The following is a 22,952-nucleotide window of genomic DNA, read 5'->3' as shown; positions in this document are numbered from 1 at the left end:
TTTGGATTTAGTCTGTGGCACATCTGTTGCACTCTGGCAACTTCTACGATGAGGGCTTAGAGTTAAATCTTAGATGTGAATCTTGCCCTTGTTTTTGTGTCGGGGGACGCTCCTCCTTCAATCCTAATTTGACATTAGGTTTAGTATTTGAGCATTTAACATTTTTTAACCTAAGAAATTATTTTGTAAAAAGCGGCGATGAAGTCAGATGAAGCTAACGAATCGATGCCAGTAGAAAACGATTGGCGGGAGAGGCAATCGGCCTCCTTTCCAGAATCAAAAAGATCAAGTAGGTGTTGAAATGTGTCTGAAAAATTCAGCAGTATGTGAAGGTAGGCTACGATGTTTCTGAACTCAATGTTTATGCTGAATTATCCCCTGGGACTGACTTTGATCCAAAGCAGCTTGAAAGCCTTAAAAAGGAGGTGTGATAGAAGGATTCAACACACACGCACACAAACACACGTATACATACACAGCCACATGAATGCATACCGGCACACAACAAAAGAAGGATGCTCTTTTTCGAGTTTCAACTGCTCAGAAACCAGTTTGTCAAAGGCATTCCAGCCTCTCTCCTCAAAGACAGGCCTGCAAACAGATTTCCTCCATACTGCTGTCCTCATTTTTAGCTGAAGAAAAGTGACATACATGCCGATTTGCATAAAGTATGGGTGCATTATGTTCTGCTCCCAGAAGAGTCTCACCACATTTACAGCTTTTTTTCTTTCATCTAAACTATGGCAAATAGGTTTACTTTTTTAAGACGTTTTACCTTTTTATTATTTATTTCCCCATAAAACCTCAATTTCCAACTTCAATCTCCAGCTGAGACATCATAAACGGACATAAAAAATAAAGACAGGCTTATATTAAAACATGAGCTCTGCTTTATGAAACGGACCAGATTATGAAATGGTTACCTGGGGATAGTGACCGTTTGTTGTGCAAAGGCAGACGGGCTTCCTTTGTGCTGTAATTCGGCCCTCATTTTTCTGGGAAAAATCGAGCCTGGTGGCTGACCAAGCATCATGAAAGCAAGGTTAATAGGGAGCCAATCAGATGATTTCATCGTTCTACATCCATTACACTGTGCAACTGGTATTAACTTCAGAATGATAAGTTAAAGCAGAACAGTCGTCTGTTGCCAGTTAAAAGAATTTTGACCGTTTTCTTCCTTTTAAAAAGTGACTCAAACTGATTAATCAGTTATCAGCGCAGTTGGTGATTCATTAAATTGTTGACAATTAATCGATTAATTGTTGCATCTGTACACAAAAGTACCATATTGCTCAACTCTCAGCATTTTAACTGCATTTGGGACCGTTCATGGTGAAAATATGTGCCCTTTTTGTCATTGAAGTTGGAGGCTGGTCCTGAGCTTTCTTTACTGGCTGGTTCCCACATGGAGCGTTCACATTAAGGCCAGTGGGATATTTGTTTTAAAGAGGAAAATTACAACACATCAGTCAGAATAGGTCAGTGACATGAACACAAACACACTACACTCTACATTCTCACTCAGTGTAAGTCCCACAAAGACTCGTCTGTGGTTCTGAATGTGGTAACATTTCTTTTGTTATGAGTTCTGTATTCTTTGTTTTGATTGTAAATATATTTGTCGTTTATGTACAATGGAAGTGACTAAGCAAATTATGTTGCACTCCGAGCTTAACACTACTGCTGTGATCGCTGCGGACGTTTTATTTGTTTGTTTTTAAGAAGGTTATTTTTGCAACTCTTCACCTGTTACATATTTAATGATTTGATGAACTACTAACCTAATACGCCTCCGGACGCTCGTGTCCAAATCTTGAACACATCGACATACTCACACCAACAAAAACATTCTGAATCACATTCCCAGGCAATGACATTTTTATCTCTCTCTCACACACATACACACAAACACACACCCAGCACCTTATACAGTAGTGAGAAACACTGCATACACCAAGTAAGATGAGATGAAGTTACCTTTCCAGACTGAACTGAGGTCGCGGACAGTTCATATGGTGTCATGTTATTTATTATACATGCTGCAAAAAAGGTCCCTTTTACAAATAAGTCATTCATCAAGTCCTAAAATCTTATTTATTGTCAAAGAAAGTCGGTTACGGAGTGAGATGACTCCACTTTCTTCAAGCCTGGACCAACAGTAATTGTGTTTTTACTTTTTTGAATTCAATACAAAAATCTGCCAGTTTGAACTTAAGGTCAGTACATTTTATTTTTGAGTTTCTAAGTTTAAAGACAAAAGATTTTTGGGACAGAATTTAAGATGACATGACTTGTTTAATAAGATCCTTTTCTGCAGTGGAGTGATCATGTTTTATCCATGACTGCAAAAGAAATCAATCATGTTAATGCCAATAATCAAGAACCTGGCTGATGCTCTTTTCAGAGTTTGTTTACACACAAATAAAGACATGATGATGTACAAAAAGCAAACGTGAGTTCTTTTTAATCCATGATCTCGGTTGATTTAACTTTTTTCTCTTATTTTAAAAAAGTAAACACATCGCTTCTTACTTGAGGCTTAAACTATAAATATTAATGTTAAAGATGCTTTCATTCTATGATGCAACGTTTTGAGGTAAACCTTCCTGACGAAGATCTTCAAGGTTAAACTGTTGCATCAGAAATGTTTTGGGAGCTCAATATTCAGTATGTGGAGCAGCTGTCTATTTCTTTACTCTGTATGCTGCTTTCATCCTGCAATATATTTGCTGTGGATGTGTACAACACTGTTTCCAAACCTTTTATGTATGATGTAACTTCACAGCCTGACTAGATTAGCACAAGTTTCCCCAGCACACCTGTGTACAGCCGAATTTCATCACATACATCAGATTTATGTGTCATAGGCTATATACAGTATTGACATTTTCTAAATGCATTTCATTTCACTTTCACATTACATGTTTGTGACCTGACTTTCATACCAGGAGGCAAAGAGGATGGTGTTGGAGCTACAAGCAAGAAGCCAGCGTTTCAACATTTGTAAGTGCCAAACAAAAAATAAGACATGCTGTGACATGAAATTGAAAAATTAACCAAAAGAAACTTTAAGTTGCAACCTAAAGAAATGAAGCTTTCAATTCACAACATATCCTTGGTTTGGTTTCCAGAAAAATTAGCTTTTTTTCTGCCGACTGTGTTGCCGAGGAAGCTGAATATTGGACCAGGACTCAAGTGTCAAACTTTTTTGAATAATGCTTAAAATCCTACCTGTCTAAACTAATCCTGTGTCTGGTCTTGATGTTTGGGGAAAAGGAGGCAGGGAAAACAAAATAAAGCATTGGCACCATCCGCATTGCAGTTAGCTCAGGTACTCGTTAAACCAATTCCTGAAAAAGACCGAGCATATTGTCTCGACTTTTGACAAGGACACGAGAAGAACGCGTATTGAGAAAGGCCCAAGGTCAATGTGGTTCTTCTTCACCTGAGGAAACTTTTACACTTAATGTGTCGGCGGTAGTTCAGTCCGTAGTGACCGACTTGACTTGGGGACCAGAGGGTGGCCGTTTCAAGACCTGCTTGGACCAGACAGTGCAGAGTGCGCTCCTAGGCACTGACGAGGTGTCCTTGAGCTAGGCACTGAAACCCAATTGCTCGGGGAGCTTCACACGAGGCAGCCCCCTCGCTCTGACACTACTAAATACATTATTTTTTCATCCTATCTGTTTGCTTAATAACTAGCCTACTATTCGTGCTCTCAATTGCAAAACATGGTGTTAATAGGTTATATAACTCAAGTTGGTGGTTTTCCGCAGTCAATCTATTGTAGCTCAGCCTGTAGCCATAAACTGAGTGGTTATTGTAAATATACTAAAGATCACCATACACCAATTGATTGTATTTGTGTTTATTTTCATCCTCAGCACACATAGATTACGTGGATATACTTTTTCTAATCATAATTGTTTGAAATTACTTGAGCTGGCATACAATCTTTCCACGTACCCCCACCTACAACCACCCACAAGGTGTGAGTAGGGCTTATTCTTTTGAAATCACTGATATAATCTACGTTCTCCACCAACCACCATGTCTAGTAGTTTTCAGTCACATCTGTTGGTTTTTTTAGCGGACCCACACAGTCTTTACAGAGTAGCCCCGGTTTGGAGATAATGTTGCTTACTGAAACCTATGATTAAAGCTGGCATCCACTCTGTTAATTAGGATAATTTCCAGTTATAAAAACGAGTGAAATAAAACCATTTTTCTTCTTGTTGAACCTGAAGAACACCAATTTTAGAACCTCTCATTTGCAGCTTTGTGCTACCCTTTTAAAAGAAGGGTTTTTATATATATAATTGTTTTTTATCTTCTTTGTTCATTAAGAGAAGCTCTCCCTTTTTATTTTCTATTCCCACAAATGGGCTGGAAAGAGCCTCGTCTTTTTTCTCACACGTCTTGGCCCCTGTCGGCCTCTTGAGTTTCATGCGGATATATTTTTTGCCTGGACACAAAGAGATGGAGGGATTAAGGACATTGAGAAACCTTTCAGAAACCACAGCTCCCTGGAGAGCGGCACGAACCAGGGAGGCTGAGAGACCAGAGAGAGGAGGGGAAGAAAAGTGAGGAAGACAATTGGTCCCTTAACCTTCTTGTTTCAAATGAGAGGGCATTAGGCCGCTTTTATTCTGTAACACAACAAACACTCAGCCTCTTTCTCACTTGGACCCACACTCCTACTCATAGCGCTTCGGGTCCATTTTGTCATTTTATTTTTCATTCATGATATTATACAGCTTTACCTCCTCAGGGAACGATGCTGCCTCTGCTCTCCACTTTTTGTTCTCTCTTTGCCATCTTGATCGTTTTCCCCCGTGAGATACTTCAGTGACAATTCAACTGATGTGAGATTCTTAAGATGGATGGTGTGAGACAGGAAAATCTCATTTGTTCAGCTTATTTGTGCCTTTCTGACGGTCGCCGCCACGTTCAGTTTGCCAGTACTGTGCTGCAGCATAAGAATTACACTTCACAGTCGATGAATCTTTGGCTGATTGCCATTTGGCCAACCCACTCATTAGGAAAAATACTCTTGTTAATGAGAATTATTTCTCTAACAGCATGACTTGAGCCTTTTAAGTGCAGCTATACAACAAACCCAGTGTGTGAATGGTAATGGCTTCTGCATCATTATTTTTGGATGATATATGTGCTTCTGATGCCAGATTTCACCACTGCCTACTAAAGCAGCAGAAGCGGTGACAAATGTTTTCATTTGTTTTCATTTATTTCCAACTTAGCTTGCCTATTTGCTTTTCTTTTTCCTTCCCCATACATCCACACATTTTCTTTTAAACAAACAAAATTGAGTTTGAGTCCCTTTATAGCCACATCACAGAAAAAGAATCAAATATTTAATATGGAGCATGGAGGATGAGTTCAGGAGTCTTCGCCTGAGGAATGACGCTGCTCTGTAGTCTGGTGGTACGGCAGCGGATACTACTGTATGTTTTCCAGATGGCAGCAGGGTGAACAGACTGTGGCCGGGGCGGGTATTATCTTTTAGTATCCTTTGGGCTCTTTGCAGACGTCTCACTGTCAACGTTGATTTTTAGTTGAAACCAGGATGATTTCAGGTCTGAGCGTCTACGACCTATTTTTGCCTTCTTTTGTCTAAAACGTGGTTACAACATCAACGTGTCACAAATCACAAATTAGTGTAACTATGTTGAGAATTAGTTCATTTGTAGGTTGAAGGAGAGACGATATTGATTAATGTGAAGGAAAGACAAAGACATCATTTGAAAAATTAAATGTTTTCATGTAAAATAAAATAATATGGAACCATACAGTCTGTGTACTGCTTACACAAAGCTTCCAGGACATTATAATAGAGTTGTTGTGCAAACTTCACAAGCTGAAGAAATAAATATGAGGTTTCGTCAAAGAACTGACTCTGTGGATATGGTGGCTGAATAGATTAAGTATGTGGTTGCCTGTCTGAAGATTGCTGGTTTGAAACTTGTCCGTGTTATCATATTTATTATTGCTTCAAAAACAAACTTTATTATTTATAATGTGCAAATAAGAGTGCATCGTCATCTTGGAGCCTGACTAAAAGAAACCACGTCCAAATTTCTGAGTTCAAAGCCAGTAATCAGAATCCAGGTGGAATATGGTCAAAGTGTGAAGTCTTCAAAGAGTCGGTGAAAAAACTTTTGTGAACGTGTTTTCAATTGTGACGATGTTTTTTAGATGGAAAAATGCTCACTAAGTGATGCTCTATACGTGGGTACCAATGATGTTTTGGGTGGTTTTAATCACCCGCTGCAGAGCCTTCCTGACCAGAAACACTATCAGAGGAGCCTGAAGCTAGCATGGACAAGCCAGCGACACCTGAAAATATGTTAACCCAGGAAGAGAGGGCCATGCATTCATACATTTTATGTCCTCCGTTTTCCCGTGATAACAAGCTAATTTCATTTGTTTTCTCGAGATCTCGAGTTATTATCTCGAAATAACAACTGCCGTTTTCCCAAGATAACTGGACAGTTTTCTCGAGATCTTGAGATAACGAAACTTTGTTTTCCCGAGATAACAATATAATTAATTCGAGATCTTGAGAAAACAAAACGATAGTGTAGTATATTAAATCATTGCATCAGTGTAGCAATGTCAGAGCAGGAGCATATTGATCACCACGTCACATATCTTTTCAATCAAGCCCTGACACAGGCTGAGATAGCATTATGCCTTGCTATTACAGATAATATACACATTAGTGTGCGTAATCTAAAAAGATGTTAGCAAGGCTTCAGCTATATCGGCAGCGCAATCTAAGTGAGCCTGATGTCATCGTTAACTACATAGCTGAACAGCTACGAGGTCCCGGGCGTCTCCATAATCTCAGGCCTATCATATCACAGTCATTATCTCGAGATCTCAAATTAATTATATCGTTATCTCGGGAAAACGGCAGTTGTTATTTCGAGATAATAACTCGAGATCTCGAGAAAACAAATGAAATTAACTCGTTATCACGGGAAAACGGAGGAAATAAAATGTATGAATGCATGGCCCTTTAGGGCTTCCGAAGGGTGGCAATCGAAACAGTCCAACTATTTTTGGGTTAATAAAAATATCTCTAAAAATATCTTTATATTTCCCAATATGCCCATTATTAATACCTGGTTATTACATTGATAAATACATTGTAGTACTAATTAGTTACCGCTTCATTATCAAACTATTACCATGTTATTACCAAGCTGCAATATAAAATGCTACCAATAAATCATTCCCTCTCTCTTTTATCTCCCTTTTATTGCTTCCATGTTTTAACTGAGCTCAATCAAATTGAAGTAAGCGGTCTATTCCACTGACATACACACACACACACACACACACACACACACACTCTGAATGTCTCTCACGCACTCTCCCCGAGCTCCTCTTGCACAGTGTCAGTGAATATTGCAGCAGTAAAATAGGCAGCCCCTCGCTAAAGCCTTGATCCCTCTTACTTCTAACAGGATTTGACCTGTAAGTCCCGGAGCATGACCCTCATCTGCTGCAACACCATCATCCTGTTTAACATACACTCTCGCTATTGTCCTCTTGTCTCTCACACACACACATTTAGAGGCCCCAACTCACACACGAATACATTTCAGGGCCCCCGAAAACATCACTACCCTCCTTCCCATCCTCCCACACTCACACACGTACACATATACACACACACATGCACCCACTGTACTGTATGATGTAACCCTGCTTAATTTTACGCATAACACACAACCTGATGGATCCAGTTAAATGTAAATCGCGAACAACCGCTCCTGGCACCACAAATATGGAGAGAGGAAAAATAAGAAGATGACAAGGGATGGAGGATGGAGAGAGGAGGATGATGGAGAGGTGGCGGCGGTGGCGGCGGCGAGGGAGGAGGACGAGGGGGGTGTCAACTCGCTGCGAGAGGATGATACGATTGAGTGAGTGAGAAAGAGAGAGATGAAGGGGAAAGAGGGAGGCAGGGAGGGATGGGAGGATGCGGGGAGACGAAGGAGGGGAGAGATTGAGCAGGCAGCTAAGCACCAGATTAAACTCCGGGGTCGTCAGCTGTAAAACAAACAGTCCTTTTAGTGGGGATCAAATCCAGACTTAACCCCCCCTCACCTCCTCCTCCTCCTCCTCATCCTCAACACAAACACACACAGTTCGTCACAGAGGAGATAATGCGGCTCGCTGAAGGAGAGGAGAGGATGACAATCTCGGTGGAAAGCAAATTCCTGTCTCAGAGCCGGGTTTTGTGTGCCGTTACCTAAATTGCCCCTCAGGGAATGTGAAGTTTTATTACGCCCGGGCAGAAGTCCTTCATTATGTTTGTTTTTCTTCTCCTCCGCAGCTTCTGTTGGTGATCGACTGGGCTAATATCTGGCACACAGAGCATGCAGAGTAAATAAGGCAGATGAGAGGGTTTTCTCCACACACATCTTTGTTTATATTACATCTTTACAGTAATATTCCCCTGACAACGCTGCTCGCCTCAATATTCGGCCCGTTTGTTTAAATCTCTCTGTCTGTCAGCTGGTTCTGGATGCTGCCTGGGCGGCCCCATCAGTCCGAAGGCTCAATTTCCAAACTGTCAGCTTTTATACTCGCTGTGAGGCTTCTTCCTTTGTTTTGTGTGTGTGTGTCGAGCGTGTGCGCAAAGATATGTCTGTGCAGAGCAGCGGCAGTGTCCTCTCGCACTTCTGCCTTTGAGAGGACCAATTTGAGTTTTCGTGGTGGAGATTGGAAATGTTTTTGTAAAGTTTTGGCTTCTCCTCGCTGCATCAAAAAGCTGTTAGAGGGTTGAAGCAATTGGAAGCTGATAAAATAATCTCAGTAGTATCACAAGGTCTTCATCTGCAAAGTTTGCTCACTTTTCCAAGAACTATACATCGTCTAACTGAGGAATTTGGTTGCATAACTTTAAAAACCTGCTCATAAAGACCGTGATATGGTTGAGAACTCCGTAATAATCAAGTAAGAGGACCCTGACCTTTGGGTGTCTGGTCAAATGTTCACATTTCATTTCCTGATTTTTGTTGGTGATGGTTTTTGGAGTTACAGCCAACAAGGCTGCCAAACCGGGGATCGCAGCTTGCGTCTGTGTTTCGGCATTTGTAAGAGTGACACCAATGGATATTTTAAGGACACCTCAGGACAATTTCCAGCCCTGACTGTGGTGACAAAAAGCTAATATTTTTGAAAGGAAGTTGGGGCATCTCCAGCCGCGTTTGTGCCGACAAAAAACAAATATATTTGACAGTAAGTCTGGCCATTTCCAGCCGCGTTTTTGGCGATAAAACCAGGTATCTTAAGCCAAACCACGATAGTTTCCTAACCCTAACCAAGTGTTGTTTTTTGCCTAAACCTAACCAGAGGATAAGCACACTGTTGTGACATGAGAGAAAGAAATGTAAAGGTCTAACTTATCTGTGATTTTGCAGAAACGTACGGCGATTGGGTTACTGTTCATCAGAAGTCATCTCCAAGGTCAAGAGTGAACTGTCAAGCTCGACTTTAAAGCCAAAATACATGAGGAGTCCTTAAGGCGCTCAGAATAATAGAAGCAATTTCTCTCCTTGCGATCGAGACCATGATCGTCTAAAGAGCCAAAAAATTCGAGAAATAATAATTTGTCAACTTGAAAACTTGGTTCCAGATCTTTATTATTCTTTATAACATTAAATAATGGTGAGTAAACAGTTCTAATAATGTGGTTAATGACATAAACATCATGTGGTTTGATCAGATTATAGAAACTGGTTCAGATGTGTGTGTGAAGACGCCTTACGTCACCTTCTTCCCCATTTTTAGACTGATAATAAAATGTGTGTTTGTGTTGGAAGTCATCGCTCATAATTAAAACTGTGATTGAAGGATTAGTTTGACATTTTGGAAGATAAGTTTAATTGCTTTCTTGCTGACAGATGAGAACATTGTACCGCTCTCATTTGTACTATATATCGTATATTTTTGGAGCTAGACTTGAGGAGGATAGCAACGGGGCAGCTCGCTCTGTCCTCCTTAAAAAGCTCACTTATTTAAACAGTATATCTTGTTTGTTCAATCTGCAAACAAACAGAAATGTAAAAATGTCAATTTGTGGTTTTAGGTGGAATTATAACTCTTTCTCGACAAACCAGTCATTAAAAATTACAGCACATAACGCCGACTAAAACCCCAAATTGTCAATTTTATGTTTCTGTTTGTGTTAATTACCGAGCTTGTGTGCATAACATTTTACTTTGGAATGAGCCGAGCTAATCACCCCCTTGCTACGGGTCCAAGCTCAAGAGTGGTATCAATCTTGTCCTCTAACTCTCAGCAAAAAATTAATTTTCCCCGGAAAATGAACTATTTCTTTAGAAAATGTGTTTGCATTGCCTTTGAGACTTGGTGTTGGGGTTATTGATAAAATGAAGCTTATGTTAAGGGTTGAAGTTGTGATGGTTAAATGAGTATATCCGTGATTTTGCAAGTTTAGCTAAACATGTAATTTCCAAAGCAGCCTGTATATTGTTCCATGTGCAGCCTCAGGAAACAAGTGATTTAAGTGATCCATCACAACTCTTTTCCTGCATTACAACACACTAATGCAGTTTAAAACCATACCACATGGAAATGAATGTAAACCACAGCATGGAAACACAACAGCATGGTTTGTAAAATCATCATTAGTAATGTTAAGTGTTCTTTATATGTTGTTAATAGGCTAAAACATGCAAAATCAATTCTACGGTCTATAATGGTTAAAGTAAGAGGCTGCGTGATATAAATAAGGGTCCTCACAAGTACTTAAGTGCAAGTGTGCCTGTGTGTGTGTGTGTGTGTGTGTGTGTGTGTGTGTGTGTGTTTGGTTCCAGGCTTTTCGCATGTGACCCAGGGTCCCTGGGCTGCTAAAAGCACAACATTCAACTCAATTAGCGGCATGCATAATTGATAGCTGTCTGGGAGAGTATTTGTATTTACACTGGAATTAAAAGCCTCCGGTGTCAGCTATCACATCTGAGGGACGATAAGTGTGTGTGTGTGTGTGTGTGTGTGTGTGTGTGTGTGTGTGTGTGTTCTGTGGGGAAATATAAGGGGATGCATGTATATCATAAGCCTAAATGGATTGCTGCTGCAGTGAGCTTCTTCTTCTCCGTCTGTGCTGCAGTGAAAACTGAATCACAGTTAATCTGACAACAAACAGCAGCACAGCACTTTGTTTAGGTGAAATAGTTCAGAGTGATCTTGTAACTCACGTCTAACTGGAATCAATATGTAAGACATACTTTCAGATTCCATTTGTCTCCGTATTTCCAGGATAGACTGCGTTACCATTTGAATTTTTCGATACTAGTGCAGATCTGATAACTGGGTTTCAGCACCGAAACCAAGACGAAACTTTATGATAAGTTATATTAACATTTTGGGAAAAAATAATTAGCTTTTTTGCCCAGAATTTGATGAGTTAGATATACAGCAAGTATTTGTATAATTACCTTATAAGCATAAAGAAACAGCCAGCCGGCTCTGTCTAGTCATCCCCATGAGGTTGCCAGGCACTCAGCCAAGCCAACCTAATCTGCACATAACGATCCATATAAACAACAACTTGATGCTTTGAACTTATGGACTTATGGTTAGAGGTGATGGTTGGAGGATTTTGCTATCTTTGTGCAGAGCTAGGCTAGCTGTTTCCCCCTGTTTCCAGTCTTTGTGCTATGCCACGTGAAACGGCTGCTGGTGGTATCACTTCATATTTACCGTCCAGGTAAGAGTGTTGTCATTCTGTTTTCCTTTTATTCTTGCAGGGACAACACTCAGTTTCATTTTACATCCCTGATGTCGTAGAATGACACATTAATGAACCTTAACCTTTAATCTTACCTTGACCTCTGGTATAGTCTTCAGGAATTCACTCAAAGTTTCACTGGAGTGAAAAAACACTTGAGACTGGAGTACTTGAGGGAGCACTGTAGTCGGACGTCTGCTTGAGGAAGACGTGTCACCGCTGCCTGCACCTCTAACAGCCTCCTGAGCCTGTGTGGCAGAGTATTGAGCAGCCTGTTGACCTCAACCAAGGTCGCGCCTGTCGAGTGCAAAGCAGCTGTAGTGGAGTTAAGTGTGGCTCTGGTATTGAGCGCATCACCTATTTGATTCAGCGAGGAGAAAACCTCCAGTCACCCTCACTCCGCTCAATCATATCTTCCCCCTCGGCTCACTGTAATACGCACCAATCCTCAACGTATTAGGGCACCTTCACCTGTTTTCTCCCAGCTTATTTCTTTTCCTCTTCCTTGTGCTTCTTCTCAGGTCTGACCATCTATATTCTCACTTATAATGATGGTAATCTGTGCCTACGTTACTGCTGCCCTTTTAACTCTGGGTTACAGCAGCAGTTGACCTCCGCTTGAAAAATATCTCCTAGTGAGCTTCCCTGGTTTATAAATGAATCCCTCAACAGCAAAGTTAATAAAATATCCAGAGAAGTAAAAAAAAAAAAAAGGTTTTCATGAAAGGTGACGTCATTGCCTTGAGTTCAATACGTTTTGGTGCACTGATGTCATACTAGACAATATAGTTTATTGTTAAACTGTAAAACATCCTCTTCATCACATTTCTTTGTCACAAGTGTTTGATAACCACATTTGAGGGATCTTTGCAAAAAATGTGTGTATGATACATTGATATATCGCTATGGGCATCGTCCCCTAAAATCAAGTATCAGCTGGGCTCTAACTAGAACAATTGATTATTTTTTTCAAGTTTGCTTGATTAATGACTTTAATGGTAAATAGAGCTGCAACAAACAGTGTATTAACCATGTAGTCGCTTGAAGGAAAAATGTATTAGCAACATCATTTTCATAATTTTGCATTTTTGCTTGGATCATCCTTCAAAATTCTCTGATTTCAATGCATCAAATGTGAGCATACACTTATTTTCTTTGCCATATGTGACAGGAAACTCCCCTTGATATGTATTGATTATCCAAAATTGTTATTGATTTAATTTCTGCTGCTCAGCTATTAATTAATCAAGGAGTCGATTCATCACCACTGCAAGAAATACGTTTTTGGGTGGATTTTTCTAAATGCTTAGTGATTGATTATGGGCATTGTTAAATACTTTACTGTACTTACTGTGGTATTACTTTACTCATATTATAGTAAATATAGCAATATATAAATATTTATTACATCTGCAGATCTGTAGATATAAGTGCAGGATGCAATATGATAAAACAGAAAAAAACAGATCAATTAATAAAATACAGCAGAAATACAGTTTTACAGTAACACAGTGCTGTTCTGTATAACAGCAACTGCATTGCACTACAATTACAGTAATTCACTGTAAAACGAAACAAACAAGAGACATACTTCACAGTTTAATTTTAGAGTTGAGACACATCTTCTTACTTTGCTCTGAAGCTGTCAACACAATCAGTCTAAGATCTTCTCTTGACCTAGTCTCCCTAATTCTGGGACGGGGGGTGGTGGTGGTGTAGGTGGGGGGGTGGTGGTGGAAGTGTGTGTGTGAGGTTGTGGTTGGGGGTGAGATGAGATAGAGGGTTTAAGATTCGGTCGCTCCATCCATCCTTCAGTCCTCCCAGACTTGAAGTGGGCCGGCCGGCAGACAAACTGATCATTGTTATTCATCCAGCGAAGCTTTTCTCCACTCCAGCTCCAATCAAGGTAACAGGACCCATCCAGTTATTATTACACTTACTCACACAGGAGGCTTTAATTAGCTCGCTCTTTGTAAACGAGATGATTGTAAGGGAGAATTTTTGTGAGTGATTGGTTAAATTGCTGCAACTTTATCTACTTAAAAAAAAAAACCTTTCTGTGGGCCTTACGGTCTTTAGTAGAAGATGATTTTTGGGTTATTTCTTTGATTGTTGCATTAAGTGAAATTCTAGCTTTCATTAGACTGACGGTGGATTTAGATTTTTTCATGTTTAGCTTTCATCCAGTAGAGCGAGCTTTAATTTCAGGAGGAAGTGCAAATGCCAGAGCCAAAGTTTGCATAAATTTGCAAAGAAACGTTACATTCTAGTCTGTTTGTTTGCAATCTTTCTCCACATGATTGCATTTTTATTGTTTCCCCATATTTGACTGTTATTTTTGCACATGTTTTTCAAGTCAGAGCATTCTGGAACCTGTTTTTCATCAAAATGATGCCCTCAAAGTAAAATGTCTTTGCCTCAGCTCTCCTTACTTTCCTGATAATGTCCCTGTGACCCTGCAATGATCCTGTGTGAGTGTTAGTGCTGCATGGGAAAAGGAAATAAAATAAGTGCTAAGGGGAGACATCGTTTTCTTGTTGCTCCAAGATAAGAGGATATTATAGCTTGTGGATGAGGGCTTATAGCAGAGGACGCATCATTCAGCGGGGGAAAAGGGTTATGTGAAGTACTTCTTGAAGAGATGAGTTTTCAGCCTTCCAGGGAAGATGGTGGGTGTGAATCGTCCGGGAAGGTCATCGTGTCTGTGGGTGGACGGTGTGTGTGTGTGTGTGTGTGTGTTTATTGCATGAAATTGAAGGAAAATATTGTAAATACTAAACAGTATCTGCAGGGAAAATGATGCGTTCAGACATTACTCTAATCACAATTCAGCTATTGAATCAGTAAATGTAATTTCCAAGCACATTATGAGCTGACAAAGCTCTAATAACCTTATATTTATTTACAATTATAATGATATTGATGCAATATACAGTCGGGAGAGTGTTTAAATGAAAACGTGTGAAGCTGATTAAATTCTATAAGTGATTCTGAGAGCAGTGGCTGCTGTTAATCAGACACATCTGTGTTTTGTTTAACATTTAACACCACATGACAGATAATTAATTTGTCTTTAGAGCGCCTCTCCGACTCCAACCTGATGGTGATCACAGCGGTGAAGAGTAGTTTTTATTCTGTGGTGTGTTTTTCAGATGCAGTGCAGCTGCAGCTCTTCAGTAGGACACCTTTCAGCGCCTTACTGGAGCAGAAGTAAGTGTATTTCCTTGTGTCTTTATCTCAGTTATTTACATGTGTGTGGGCTGTCATCTGTGTGGGAGATCTTTGATATTACGTAAGAGTTATTATATATTCATTCCTTGCAGTGTGTATCTGCCTGTGGCCCAGTAGTAGGGTAAAAATAGACAGGCAACATGTCATCACCGACAAATGATGCTGTCCTCTTCTTCACTGTAAGTTGCCCTGATTTGTCTTGTTTTTGTTATTGTTATGACCTTTATTTAAACTCAAAAATCAGTGAAGGCAGGCCTAATTTATAATGATGTGGAGTTTGAAATGATCAAAAATATTGAAAGACCAATAATAGAACAAGTCTATACATAGAGCTAAGCGGCTATATAACCACATGCACACATACACACAGCAAATGCACTTTTGAGTGCATGGCTGCGGGTGCCTGTGCTTTGGCATGGAGGGGTGGACGTTGTTGGAGAATCGGGAGCTAACTCGCACACTGCCGCTGCTGCCGACGGAGAGAGGGCTGCATTAGCAGTCATGTACACGTCAAACAGACGTAGGAGTTGGTGTCTCTGGGGAAAAAGACGGCTGAACTTGAACTTCCTCCTGCTCCTTGCGACGTCTTTTTGTTACAAACCGTATCAAACTGCTTTGTTTCGCCATTTTATCATAGCGTAGTCACGTTTAAAGCAGCTGCCTAGCTATGAGTGGCCCGCTCAATGCAGCGTGTGAGCTGATCACAATCTGGCATTTGTGCAATACACTGCCAGTCAAAAAAAACAGACCCACCTAGGCCCAACCACAGCTACGCAGCAGATACAGAGCACCAGCGTGGACAACAATACATTTTGTTAATTTCTTGTGATCACAAACTAAAGTTGTTTAGTTGACATTTCAAAACAAATAAATAACAATGATTTCCTTATCACAAGACATCAGTCTGTATTGATACGTTTCAACAAATAATTTGTTTTTTTCTCAGTTTTAATTATGATGCTAGCTAAGCGCAAAGCTAATCACTTGCAAACAAGTCTTGACACATGCTTAATGATAAAATATTTGTGTGTTCTTTTATTTTGTGGAGGCGTTTCTTCATCAGAAGTCATACAATGTAGATATGTCGGGTTTTAGTGTGTTTCTCCATGCATCTCCCATAGACTTCAATACGGCTGACACGAACAACAATCCCCTGTCCTGCTCTGAGCTCCTCATCTTGTCTGGGAGGGGTCAGCCACAGTTAGCAGCAGTTAGCAGTTAGGCTATCTGTCCATCAGAAAACTCTGTAAATCACAGAGAGTTGAAGCAGAGCAGCACGTCAGAGGGAAAAACCAGAAAGGATTTTTAACGTGGAATATGTTCAAGTTTAGCCGACATGGTTGGTGGTGTGTGACATGCCAACGATACACACTCCCCGCGGGAGATCGTACTCGCTGACCCGGGTTACATATATGGCATAGAAGTAAAATTCTCCCCATGATAACATAACAGCATCGAAATGATCCTGAAGCTTTCGTTTGAATGTAAAATAGTTACATGGTGTTGCTTTAATTGTCAAAGACGCCTGCTGTGGGAAACTTGAACTTGTAACAAATGATCATGTTGTGAACTGAACATAATGAGCCTGAAATGGTTCTTTCTCATAATGAAGGAGTGATTAGCTTCATGATGATCAGAAGAAACGATAATGGAAGAAATAATTAGACATGTCCTCTCTGGCCCTGGATGGTGTTTTGCAAGTCTCGTCTTGTTGAAACAATTATTCACCAACTTCTCCGCTTCAGAAGAAGTGCTAATTGCTAATTCTTAGTGTTGAATTGTTTCTTTTTCCCGAGTTTTGTTGACATTAAATAAACAGTCATTTCGCGACACATTGTTGGACAAACATATTAATGAAAAGATGGACAAACGGACCGTCAGTGCAGAATAGGGATGAAGGAATTTGAGCACATCAGCCCACTTGAAGCTCAGAGCAGTGACTCATCAAACATCTGAGGCAGGATATGGAGCTTAAGGTTATGATAAGGTGAAGATCAATTGTTTAACATTAAGTGTGTCTCTTTCAGCATAAACTCATGTCTAGTTAACTTTGAAAGAGACATGCTTAATGTTGGAACAAAGTCCTGACAGATTTATCAGCAGAAGTACTCAGATCTCAGAGTAAAAGAAGAAATAACACAGTGTCCAAAAATACTCAATTCAAATGTTTTACTTAAGTGAAAATATTGGCATTGACATATACAGTACTTTAAATAGGAAATGTAAAGGCAATTATTATGCAGAATTATAAACGTAGTATAATAATTGATGTATCTATGTGTTCATCATTTCAATGTTGAAGCTACTTTATATAATATCTGCTGGGCAGCTTCTAAATTTCCCCAGAGATCAATTAAGTTATTCAAATCTGCACAGTAACAAATGACTAAAGTTGAAACTAAAGTTGTCAAATAAATGTAGTGGAGTGGAAGGACAGAGTAGCAGAAAATGGAAATATAATTACCTCACAATTATACTTAATCAGATAATTATCAGACAGAGTGAACTATGAAAACTGTGTCAGTTGCATGCAGTAGGTTTTAGTTTGGAACGGGAATTAAATATACCAAAGCACAGCAGAGAAATGCATCAGTCAGAAACAAGTCAGTTGTATCCAAGATACTGCACAGTGTAAGGTATGGTCCATTCAAATCAACTAACCACCCATCAAGTGTATGTCAGACAGGATTGTCCAGCTCTTAAATCACTCAGTAAAAAAAAAAAAAAGCCACTGAGGTGTCCTGTTTGACCGGGCAGCTTGTTAGAAGGAATAGTATACCCTCCAAGAATACGCTTAAAAAAGGGCTTTTTCACTTTTTTGGAGAGAGTTAGATGAAAAGATTTACACCACACTCATGTCTGTGCAGTTAAAAGAACAGCCAGCAGCTGGTTAGCTTAGCATAAAGACTGGAGGAACAACAGGAGGCCTGGCTCTGCCCAAAAGCGACAAAAGCTACCTCTCAACTCATCTGAAGCTCACTAATTAACAAATTGTATCTTGTTGCATCATATTTACCGTCCAAACATGGGAGCGGTATCAACTTTATCATCGGACTCTCTGCAAAAAACATTTCCCATACCCACTGAGCAAAACATAAGCAAAAGACGTCACTTCAACGTCTTTTGAGGAGCAAGAATGAAAGATTCTGTGACGTATTTTTTTAAAATGTCTTTTTAACCTTCACGAATGACATCCAAATGACACTCTTACAGGGTTCAAAATGAAAGTTTTAACATCATTTCAACTTCAGTTACAGACATCCAAAGGACTGCAAGTTGTTGTTAAGAATGAACGTTTTTATGACGTCTTTCTTGGACTCCAGCAAAAATCCCAAGGTGGAATCAGACTCCGAGCCTCAACCAAACCTTCATCAGGTGTTGTTCTAAAGTTTGATGACCCAAACGTGGTATTCAATAAAACTGATGGCAACTGAAGACAAGATGGGCTCGATTCCACTCTGACTTTTGCTGAAGTGAGCCACAGAAAGACGTCGTAAAAACGTTGATTTTGAACCTCTTTGGATATAACTGAGGTTGGTATCACACACACCAACGCTAATGTCGATGGCCGTCCCTGGGTGGGCCTTTAAAATACATGAAATTCAAAAATATTGAACATAAACTGTAATACAACACAACAAGACACCGTAAAACACAAAGCGTCAGATCATTCATGACTTCCTAACTGATCCCTCTTTGAAAACTGTCTCAGTTTGAGTTTAAAATGCTCCAAGTCAGGATCGAGTTTAAGTTCAGCCGGTGAGGAATTCCACGTGTTGATCACCTGAACAGAAAAAGTTGTACGTCCGGATGAGGTTTTGCGTGAAGGCACTCTTAATTCCCATTGGATGCTCCAAGTGTTACTGAGCCTGATACAATGATCTAAACTTTACATGCTACGAATGCTACAGAGAGAGATGCAAAACTACCCCGAGCTTAATTAAAATTGGATCTGCACTGTATTATGCAACAGAAAACAAATAAATACTCATCAGCACCACACCACATCAACTTTCATTACCACGCAGCAGCATATCAGCGTCTTCCTACACATTAACAAGACTTCCTCATGTCTCTCCAGCAGTGCTGTTCCCTGACTGGGCCTACAAACCAGCCTGGTCGCCCGGCTCCAGACAGGTCCAGCTGTGGCACTTCCTCCTGGAGCTGCTGGGGCGAGGCGAGGGCGGCGCCATCGGCTGGGGAGGGGAGTGGGGCGAGTTTGTCATCAGGGACCCCGAGAGGCTGGCCAGGCTGTGGGGGGAGAGGAAGGGCAAACCACACATGAACTACGACAAGCTCAGCCGGGCGCTCAGGTGATGCAAAATGCAAGAGCCGACATGTTGGTTCATACAGCGTCTGCACACGCACATGGTCACATATGGTTTGTGTGTAATCCCCCCTCTCTGCGCAGGCCGACGCTGTAAATAAAATGCACTCCTCGCCAACATATGTTGTCAAATGAAAAATTGAAATGAGATGCCCACTGATGCAACACATGCCGTTCGGGAAGCACTTCCGTCCCGAGAGCCCGACAGGAACATGAGTGCAAATAGACATTACAGCCTGCCATGAACAAACAGACACAGTGAGCGTAGTCTGACACAGGAAACATTTTACTTCCAGATACTACTACAACAAACGCATCCTGCACAAGACCAAAGGGAAAAGATTCACCTACAAGTTCAACTTCAGCAAACTCATCCTGGTCAACTATCCGGGACATCCACCACCTCCACCTCCACCTCCACCCGGCCATCAGGTCATCACCACGTCTTTACACCTCATATCACAACTTAAAGGACTTCACTGTCTGGAAAACTGGATTCTGGGTTGTATTACCTTTAATATAAAATGATTAAAAAAGCATTCTGTCTGTTTCTGGGAGATATCTGTGGTTTAATTTTAAAAAAATAATAATACTAAGCTGCAATGCTTCCAGTTTTCCGAGACAGGGTAACAGTCCTTTAAGAAGAGTTTTATTCCAAAAACACTTGAAGTAAAAAATAATTACCTTAACTGAATTATTTATTATTTAAAAATGGACTGACTTTAATAGAAACAATTGCTTCAACTTTATCATTTAATATAAAACTGGCTGGCTCTAAGACTGGCTGAATAGAAATCATTACTAACACGTTATCATTTAATATGAAATTGACTGATCCTCTAATGAAGACGGGAGGCAGTGTGTTCAAGTTATATCACGCTCGCTGGCGAACTCGGGGCTTAGGTTACCTACTATCCTTCAGAAAGCACCGTACTTTGTTTAATTATAGGATTCATTCTGTAACAGTTGGGATTAGTATGGATGGACTTTGTCTGTGGAGGTAGAACAGTGATGTATAAGTGCAGTCCATTTAAAAATACCATATTAGTCTGGAGTAAAACTCTTGATACCATATATTGTAATTATGTTTTTTTTTTAATTTGCCATATTAAAATCTTAAATGAGGCCACGAGTGTACAAAATATCAGGAACACCTTCCTGCTTTTAATTTGATTAATGTCTTAATCATTCAAAGTGCTTCTTTAACTTATTTACCTCCTCTCAACTACATCAGTGTTGAACTACAGTATATTTTAAAGGTGCAGTATGTAAGAATGTGGAAATAAACAACTTTTCAAATGACCAGATTATCAGTTATAGTCATAATACCAGTTGATTAGCAATGGTTTATATGGTATTTTCCACAGATAGCGGTTGAACACAACTGTTTGTAAGACTGATTTAATGAGACACAAGGACTTAGGATCGGTCAATTTCTACATACTGCACCTTTAATAAGTCAAATCAGTAATACATGAAAATATGAAACTTCACCAGGTGTTCTTGATGTCTTGTACACACAGCAGCAGACTATATTGTATTGACAGATCCATGTTCCCATTTCAACCGTCCCCTCATCTCATCCTCCATCCGTCCTGCTCTCCAGCTACTCCAGAGCGTCTCTCTTCCCTTTCCTCTCCTCCCGGCTGAGGGTGGTGTTCCTCTGTGTGGAGGAGCAGGCTCAGTGATGAACCGAGGTAAGAAGTCACCTGACTCATCAGTTGTGCTTGTTTTACCCAACAGTCCACCCCATCCTCTTCATACTCTTTATAATACTTCACCTGACTACCTCCGTTGCTGCTGTTATGCTTCCTACAGCCACTAGAGGTCACTGCCTTACAACAAATGTAAATGTGGGTCATAACAAGCTGCTTGCACAGTCATCCTATGTTGTTATTAAACATCGTTTTTGGACACTACTGTGCCGCTTATCGATGCACATTTGATATTTACCGCAGCAGGATGTTGCTTCTGAATTCCAAGTAACACCCAGTGCAAAAGTGTCACTCAGTTTGTTTTCAATTGTTTTTGGACAACATTTGTGCCATGTGAACGCAGGAATGAGATATATCTGGCTTTCTAGACAATACTTGTTAGTAGGATGAATTCACCTCTTGATCAAGCACTCAGTAAAGACACTGACTGCAGTATCAGCCGGACAGATATCAGAATTATTTTCATTTACCTTGGATATTAAAAATACAGAAGAAAACACCACCAAGAATCTAATCAGTGTTCCATCCTCTTCAGATTCACTCAGTTTGACATCACATAATTCAAACTTAAATGCTCATACGCTGCAGAATTCATAAGTTGTGATGTTCACCCGAGTTGAAGTCACAAGGCTTCCCTGCTGTTAATCACTCGAATGATATTTTCCTGTTTCAGGGTGAAACAGGATGTGTGTGATGGAAAGTAATGCAGTACTGGAGTCCAGGCTTGACCTTGAAGACGGATTCTGGGGGGTTTCAAAATGAATAAATTCAAACATCTCAGGTGTAACTGTGGTATTTTTTAAGAGTCGACACCTGAAACTGGTGATGTGATGCAGCAGGCTTGTTGTTCAGAATATATTTACTTATTGGTCGGCGCCCCATCAGGTTTGCAGCTTCTGATTAAATAGAAGCCGGAGGATCTCGATACAAAATAAAGTCCCCTTAACAGTGATTTCAACCACATCTCACAGTCTTCCCAAAGTCTTTCCCAACTCCCCCAAAGTTTGTTCAGTCGGCATGGCTTAAACATGAACCCTGAGTTAAGCATGTTTTTCTGTCAGATGGCCGAGGTCAAGCAAACTTTCAAACTTACTTTTATTTTTATTTTATTACTTTTGCCATAAAAAGTTCGGTGATGGAGATGGCATTTCTCAATATATTCAGATTTTTTTTACAAACTAAACAATCATTTGATTAAAGGAGAAAACTCGTTCTAAAACGTTAAAAAACAACCAAAACCTCTGGGTATCATAAAACTGACAATGAAGTCTTCTGTACTTTGTGATTGATGTGACTCTCTCTGTGTTTCCTGACAGGAGTCCAGCCGGTCCCTTACCCCTTCTTGCTCCCGTGCTGCCTCCCTAAACCCATCCCGACTCCCCGAGCTCTCCACAGTCACTTCCCCTTCATCTCTGGCCCTGCACGTCCAGGGGTCAACCTGAGGGAGCTGAGGGAGTCAGGCCTCCCACCTCTGGCCTCGGCCCTCCACGTCAGCGCTAACGGCTGGCCGCACAAGAGCCCCGCGGGGTGGGATCTGAACCAAATCAGTCGAAGCCTGTTTGGTGGAGCGAAACAGGCTGAAATTCAAGGAGAGGAGAGGAGAGCCGGGAGTGACGCACTGCTGGAGGAGACAGAGTGAAGAAGAGGAACTAAACTACAACAGATGGACTGCTTTCCCTCCTCAAATCTCTCACATTCATACTCTTCTAGCTCTGCATTGTACAGTAGTTTATTATTCACTGCCTGTGATACACATATTTTGTATTTATTGAGTTGGACCATGATGTGTGTGTGCCTTTTTTTGATTTAAATATTGAGGAATCTGCTTTTCTTTTGTCAGCACTTCACGGTACCACACTGGGGGAATTGCACTTGTAAACAATTAAAA

General features: G+C 40.4%; 2 protein-coding genes across 2 annotated transcripts; both read left to right on the top strand.

Moving 5' to 3' along the window:
• Positions 1-2,944: 2,944 nt before the first annotated feature.
• On the top strand, positions 2,945-21,037 carry LOC311266065 (ETS domain-containing transcription factor ERF-like; the record flags this gene model as incomplete). The annotated part of the gene is made up of 5 exons (XM_084368249.1): positions 2,945-3,003; positions 14,944-15,001; positions 19,104-19,335; positions 19,646-19,792; positions 20,956-21,037. Exons 2-5 carry the CDS (start codon positions 14,944-14,946, stop codon positions 21,035-21,037), a joined length of 519 nt encoding a protein of 172 aa, XP_084224375.1. The 5' UTR covers positions 2,945-3,003.
• On the top strand, positions 20,989-22,921 carry LOC311266607 (uncharacterized protein). The gene is made up of 2 exons (XM_084369035.1): positions 20,989-21,046; positions 22,381-22,921. The coding sequence occupies exons 1-2, from the start codon at positions 21,037-21,039 to the stop codon at positions 22,701-22,703; spliced, it is 333 nt and encodes a 110-aa protein (XP_084225161.1). The 5' UTR covers positions 20,989-21,036; the 3' UTR covers positions 22,704-22,921.
• Positions 22,922-22,952: the final 31 nt, after the last annotated feature.

Source organism: Pagrus pagrus (assembly GCF_965226575.1).
Source record: "Pagrus pagrus genome assembly, chromosome: 12".
In the NCBI taxonomy this organism is placed as follows: Eukaryota; Metazoa; Chordata; class Actinopteri; order Spariformes; family Sparidae; genus Pagrus; species Pagrus pagrus.
The sequence above is the reverse complement of the archived record's forward strand: the minus strand, read 5'-3'. Positions and strand labels throughout refer to the sequence as shown.